This window comes from Gobio gobio (genome assembly GCF_949357685.1).
Source record: "Gobio gobio genome assembly, chromosome: 19".
Classification (NCBI taxonomy): Eukaryota; Metazoa; Chordata; class Actinopteri; order Cypriniformes; family Gobionidae; genus Gobio; species Gobio gobio.
In genome coordinates this window covers 50,632,730-50,640,229 of record NC_137112.1, presented here as the reverse complement: position 1 = coordinate 50,640,229, position 7,500 = coordinate 50,632,730, and the positions used below count along the sequence as shown (strand labels likewise).

At 49.8% G+C, this 7,500-nt stretch overlaps 1 protein-coding gene across 3 annotated transcripts in view; it reads left to right on the top strand.

Annotated features, from left to right (window-relative positions):
• tegt (testis enhanced gene transcript (BAX inhibitor 1)) overlaps positions 1-7,500 on the top strand; it is a 13,187-nt gene that overhangs the window by 3,598 nt on the left and 2,089 nt on the right. For 2 of the 3 annotated variants that reach the window (XM_079845057.1, XM_079845058.1), the window contains exons 2-5: positions 1,567-1,654; positions 1,757-1,865; positions 4,759-4,876; positions 4,953-5,001. In XM_079845057.1, the coding sequence (XP_079701183.1) occupies positions 1,599-1,654; positions 1,757-1,865; positions 4,759-4,876; positions 4,953-5,001 (332 nt within the window). In that variant the 5' untranslated portion in view covers positions 1,567-1,598. Of the gene's footprint in view, positions 1-1,563; positions 1,655-1,756; positions 1,866-4,758; positions 4,877-4,952; positions 5,002-7,500 lie in introns of all 3 variants that reach the window. The other variant, XM_079845056.1, reaches the window with a different exon arrangement.

The following is a 7,500-nucleotide window of genomic DNA, read 5'->3' as shown; positions in this document are numbered from 1 at the left end:
ACACACACTCACTCTGTAGTTGTGTTGTAGGGATGGTCTGTGCTGGGTTAGGGTTACTCACTCTCTCACTCACTCACTCGCTCTCTCACACACACACACACACTCACTCACTCACTCTCTCTCTCACACACACACACACACACACACACACACACACACACACACGCTCTCTCTCACACACACACTCACTCTGTAGTTGTGTTGTAGGGATGGTCTGTGCTGGTTTCTGCTCTGCTCCAGTGGTTTTAAATGCATTTGTTAAGGGTTAGTTCACCCAACAGTTCCTTCACTGGCATTTCCTGAAGCCATATGAGCGCAGTTGTGTGTGTGTGTGTGTGTGTGTGTGTGTGTGTGTGTGTGTGTTGTGTGCTGTCTCTGACTAGTGTTAGACCGATATATTGGCCGATATTTGTGATTTTTATGTGTATCGGCCGATATAAGGCTGCTGCGTTTGCCGATATTTTCCCCCTGCATTATTTGCAGACAGGCGTCCACAGGGCAGCTCTCACCGTCTGCAAACTCTCTCTCGCTCTCCCTCGCGCATATTCATCAAAATCAGCTGAGAATTGACACGATGATAAAGGTGGAAAGACTGAAGTTTCTCGTGGAGCATTGGGAGATTTTCTCCTGAATTACCGCTGGTGTTGCTCCACAAGAGATTCAGTGAAGTGCACCTACACTCTCAACAATGCTGGGTTAAAAATAACCCAAGTTGGGTTGAAAATGGACTAACTCATCAATTGGGTTGTTTTAAGCAAACATTTAACCCAACCGCTGGGTTAGTCCATATTCAACCCAACTTGGGTTATTTTTAGCCCAGCATTTTTTAGAGTGTAAGCATTAAATGACTAGATTGTAAATAGTTTTAACTGAAGTATAGTGCAGTCAGTGTGCACTTTATTATTATGCTGCTTGTTGATACTGTGTGCAATAGTGTCATTATTTTATTTATGCTTAAATATTTATTTTCAGAATTTATTTTCACCACTGAACTCTTTATTTTTCTTGTTCTACCTCACCTGTTTTTACTATTTGTTAAATATAGTTTTTTTTTAGTTCAATAAATGTTCCTTTTTTAAATTGTAAATTTTAAATTATTATCATCCTGATCATTGTGTCATTTTTATGTTTTAAATTGAGGGAGCAAAAGCAGTATCGGCTCAAGACAATCGGCAGCTCGTATCGTCATCGGCTAAGGCTGATGAAAACAAATCAGTATCGGCACTAAAAAATCCATATCGGTCGATCCCTGTCTCTGATGTTCTCTCTCTCTTCAGCAGGTTCTTCCTGTCATCACTAGTGTTGTGTGTGTGTGTGTGTGTGTGTGTGTGTGTGTGTGTGTGTGTGTGTGTTGTCTCTGATGTTCTCTCTCTCTTCAGCAGGTTCTTCCTGTCATCACTAGTGTTGTGTGTGTGTGTGTGTGTGTGTGTTGTGTGTTGTTTCTGATGATGTTCTCTCTCTCTTCAGCAGGTTCTTCCTGTCATCACTAGTGTTGTGTGTGTGTGTGTGTGTGTGTGTGTGTGTGTTGTGTGTTGTTTCTGATGATGTTCTCTCTCTCTTCAGCAGGTTCTTCCTGTCATCACTAAAGCAGCAGAAAAATGAACGTGTTTGATCGCAGCATAAACTTTGACGCTCTCTTCAAGTTCTCTCAAATGTAAGTGTTTTGATCACCTCTGGTGTGTGTGTGTGTGTGTGTGATATTCATGATGTAATGTGCTTTTCTGATTTCATTGTATCTACCCTGTGTTTGTGTCAGCTCTCGCTCGACTCAGCAGCATCTGAAGAATGTGTACGCCAGTCTGGCCGTGTGTATGCTGGTGGCGACCGCTGGCGCCTACATCTACGTCATCACACAGCTGTTCCAGGTGCCCGCTCTCACACGCCATCATCATGCCAATCACTGACATCATCACCGCTCTCACACGCCATCATCATGCCAATCACTGACATCATCACCGCTCTCACACGCCATCATCATGCCAATCACTCACATCATCACCGCTCTCACACGCCATCATCATGCCAATCACTCACATCATCACCGCTCTCACACGCCATCATCATGCCAATCACTGACATCATCACCGCTCTCACACGCCATCATCATGCCAATCACTGACATCATCACCGCTCTCACACGCCATCATCATGCCAATCACTGACATCATCACCGCTCTCACACGCCATCATCATGCCAATCACTGACATCATCACCGCTCTCACACGCCATCATCATGCCAATCACTGACATCATCACCACTCTCACACGCCATCATCATGCCAATCACTGACATCATCACCGCTCTCACACGCCATCGTCATGCCAATCACTGACATCATCACCACTCTCACATGCCATCGTCATGCCAATCACTGACATCATCACCGCTCTCACACGCCATCATCATGCCAATCACTGACATCATCACCGCTCTCACACGCCATCATCATGCCAATCACTGACATCACCGCTCTCACACGCCATCATCATGCCAATCACTCTCACACGCCATCATCATGCCAATCACTAACATCACCGCTCTCACACGCCATCATCATGCCAATCACTGACATCACCGCTCTCACACGCCATCATCATGCCAATCACTGACATCACCGCTCTCACACGCCATCATCATGCCAATCACTGACATCACCGCTCTCACACGCCATCATCATGCCAATCACTGACATCACCGCTCTCACACGCCATCATCATGCCAATCACTGACATCACCGCTCTCACACGCCATCATCATGCCAATCACTGACATCACCGCTCTCACACGCCATCATCATGCCAATCACTGACATCATCACCGCTCTCACACGCCATCATCATGCCAATCACTGACATCATCACCGCTCTCACACGCCATCATCATGCCAATCACTCACATCATCACCGCTCTCACACGCCATCATCATGCCAATCACTCACATCATCACCGCTCTCACACGCCATCATCATGCCAATCACTGACATCATCACCGCTCTCACACGCCATCATCATGCCAATCACTGACATCATCACCGCTCTCACACGCCATCATCATGCCAATCACTCTCACACGCCATCATCATGCCAATCACTGACATCATCACCGCTCTCACACGCCATCATCATGCCAATCACTCTCACACGCCATCATCATGCCAATCACTCACATCATCACCGCTCTCACACGCCATCATCATGCCAATCACTGACATCATCACCGCTCTCACACGCCATCATCATGCCAATCACTCTCACACGCCATCATCATGCCAATCACTGACATCATCACCGCTCTCACACGCCATCATCATGCCAATCACTCACATCATCACCGCTCTCACACGCCATCATCATGCCAATCACTGACATCATCACCGCTCTCACACGCCATCATCATGCCAATCACTGACATCATCACCGCTCTCACACGCCATCATCATGCCAATCACTCTCACACGCCATCATCATGCCAATCACTGACATCATCACCGCTCTCACACGCCATCATCATGCCAATCACTCACATCATCACCGCTCTCACACGCCATCATCATGCCAATCACTCACATCATCACCGCTCTCACACGCCATCATCATGCCAATCACTGACATCACCGCTCTCACACGCCATCATCATGCCAATCACTGACATCATCAGCGCACTCACACGCCATCATCATGCCAATCACTGACATCACCGCTCTCACACGCCATCATCATGCCAATCACTGACATCATCAGCGCACTCACACGCCATCATCATGCCAATCACTGACATCACCGCTCTCACACGCCATCATCATGCCAATCACTGACATCACCGCTCTCACACGCCAATCATCATGCCAATCACTGACATCATCACCGCTCTCACACGTCAATCATCATGCCAATCACTCACATCATCACCGCTCTCACACGCCATCATCATGCCAATCACTCACATCATCACCGCTCTCACACAACATCAGTTGTGCAGCCTCACACACGCACTTGCCCACACATGCAGCCAGCCTCGCGTACACACACACGGAGCCTCACACACACACACAGAGCCTCACACGCCATCATCATGCCAATCACTCACATCATCACCGCTCTCACACAACATCAGTTGTGCAGCCTCACACACGCACTTGCCCACACATGCAGCCAGCCTCGCGTACACACACACGGAGCCTCACACACACACACAGAGCCTCACACGCATGCAGTCTCGCACGCACACGCATGCAGTCTCGCACGCACACGCATGCAGTCTCGCACGCACACGCATGCAGTCTCGCACGCACACGCATGCAGTCTCGCACGCACACGCATGCAGTCTCGCACGCACACGCATGCAGTCTCGCACGCACACGCATGCAGTCTCGCACGCACACGCATGCAGTCTCGCACGCACACGCATGCAGTCTCGCACGCACACGCATGCAGTCTCGCACGCACACACATGCAGTCTCTCACGCATGCAGTCTCACGCACGCACGCACACGCATGCAGTCTCGCGCGCACACGCACGCGCTCTCTCTCGCGCACGCGCTCACGCACGCACACGCATGCAGACTCACACGCATGCAGCCGCACACACGCACCCTAACCCTACCCCACACACTCACACACATGCAGCCGCACCCACGCATGCATGCACACACATGCAGCCACGCACGCTCACTCACACACACGCGCATGTAACACTACAGGACCTCAGTGGTGGACAGGTGTGTGTAATGGCGTGTTATGTCGGTGTTGTCTTCAGGGCGGGCTCACCATGCTCGGGTCTCTGGCGATGATGGGATGGCTGGCCATGACCCCTCACAGCCCTCAGACGGAGAAGAAGAGGTTGGCCATCCTGGCTGCGTTTGCCTTCTTCACAGGTGAGGTGTTTCAGCCACTGCTTCAGGCCATAGATCATGTGTTCCTCACCCTAACATGTCCATCTGCCGTCCACAGGTCTCGGACTCGGCCCACTTATGGACTACGTCATCAGCATCAACCCGAGGTAATGTTCCCCGATCACAGGGTTGGCTTTCTATTGGGCTGCTATCAAAGATAACACAGAATGATCTGATATGCTATTTTACTTTATGCAATGTGTGTGTGTAAAATGGCCATAAATAAACAAAAGAAGTGTACTAATGGGACTAGTAATTGGCAACATTTTCATTAGAATCTAATATTTCATGGGAGTACTGATGTAAGATTAATCTTTCTGTCACTCGTTGTGATTGTCATGCTTTGAGTGGCTCTGATGTCCACTCCAGTGGGCGAACGACAGGTCCTGTTAGGAACAGAAGTACGTTTAGTAAGGCATATTAGCCCATAATAATTTTCTGAGATATTGATTTACAACAAACTATTTGAAAATTAGATTTAAAGGATATTTGCACAATATTATCATATTTCCATAAGAATGTAAAATGTGATGATTCAGTGGCAGTCATATTTAGAGACAGAAGAGGGCGTGGTCCTGGGTAACCCTCTGAAGAACCCTGCACATGCTCTTTACAGGACACACACACTTAACACGCGTCTCACACACTTAACACGCGTCTCGCACACTTAACACGCGTCTCGCACACTTAACACGCGTCTCGCACACTTAACACGCGTCACGCACACTTAACACGCGTCACGCACACTTAACACGCGTCTCGCACACTTAACATGCGTCTCGCACACGCGTCTCACACACTTAACACGCGTCACGCACACTTAACAGGCGTCTCGCACACTTAACAGGCGTCACGCACACTTAACAGGCGTCATGCACACTTAACACGCGTCTCGCACACTTAACACGCGTCACGCACACTAACCCTAACCCTAACCCTAACCCTGCACATGCTCTTTACAGGACACACACACTTAACACGCGTCTCGCACACTTAACACGCGTCTCGCACACTTAACACGCGTCTCGCACACTTAACACGCGTCTCGCACACTTAACACGCGTCACGCACACTTAACACGCGTCACGCACACTTAACACGCGTCACGCACACTTAACATGCGTCTCGCACACGCGTCTCACACACTTAACACGCGTCACGCACACTTAACAGGCGTCACGCACACTTAACAGGCGTCTCGCACACTTAACAGGCGTCACGCACACTTAACAGGCGTCATGCACACTTAACACGCGTCTCGCACACTTAACACGCGTCACGCACACTAACCCTAACCCTAACCCTAACCCTGCACATGCTCTTTACAGGACACACACACTTAACACGCGTCTCGCACACTTAACACGCGTCTCGCACACTTAACACGCGACTTAACACGCGTCTCGCACACTTAACACGCGTCTCGCACACTTAACACGCGTCTCGCACACTTAACACGCGTCACGCACACTTAACACGCGTCACGCACACTTAACATGCGTCTCGCACACGCGTCTCACACACTTAACACGCGTCACGCACACTTAACAGGCGTCACGCACACTTAACAGGCGTCACGCACACTTAACAGGCGTCTCGCACACTTAACAGGCGTCACGCACACTTAACAGGCGTCATGCACACTTAACACGCGTCTCGCACACTTAACACGCGTCACGCACACTTAACATGCGTCTCGCACGCGCGTCACGCACACTTAACAGGCGTCACGCACACTTAACAGGCGTCACGCACACTTAACAGGCGTCATGCACACTTAACACGCGTCTCGCACACTTAACACGCGTCACGCACACTTAACATGCGTCTCGCACGCGCGTCTCGCACACTTAACACGCGTCTCACACACTTAACACGCGTCTCACACACTTAACACGCGTCTCACACACTTAACAGGCGTCACACACACTTAACACGCATCACACACACTTAACGCGTCTCGCACACTTAACACGCGTCGCGCACACGCGTCACACACACTTAACAGGCGTCACACACACTTAACAGGCGTCACACACTTAACAGGCGTCACACACTTAACACGTGTCACACACGCTTAACACCCGTCTCGCACACGCGTCTCACACACTTAACACGCGTCTCACACACTTAACACGCGTCTCACACACTTAACACGCGTCACACACACTTAACACGCGTCTCACACACTTAACACGTGTCTCACATACTTAACACGCGTCACACACACTTAACACGCGTCACACACACTTAACACGCGTCTCACACACTTAACACGTGTCTCACATACTTAACACGCGTCACACACACTTAACGCGTCTCGCACACTTAACACGCGTCTCGCACACGCGTCACACACACTTAACACGCATCACACACACACTTAACGCGTCTCGCACACTTAACACGCGTCACACACACCTAACACGCGTCTCACACACCTAACACGCGTCTCACACACCTAACACGCGTCTCACACACCTAACACGCGTCACACACACTTAACACGCGTATCACACACTTAACACGCGTCTCACACAATTAACACGCATATCACACACTTAACACGCGTATCACACAAGTGCCCAGGACCGGGCGATTACTCA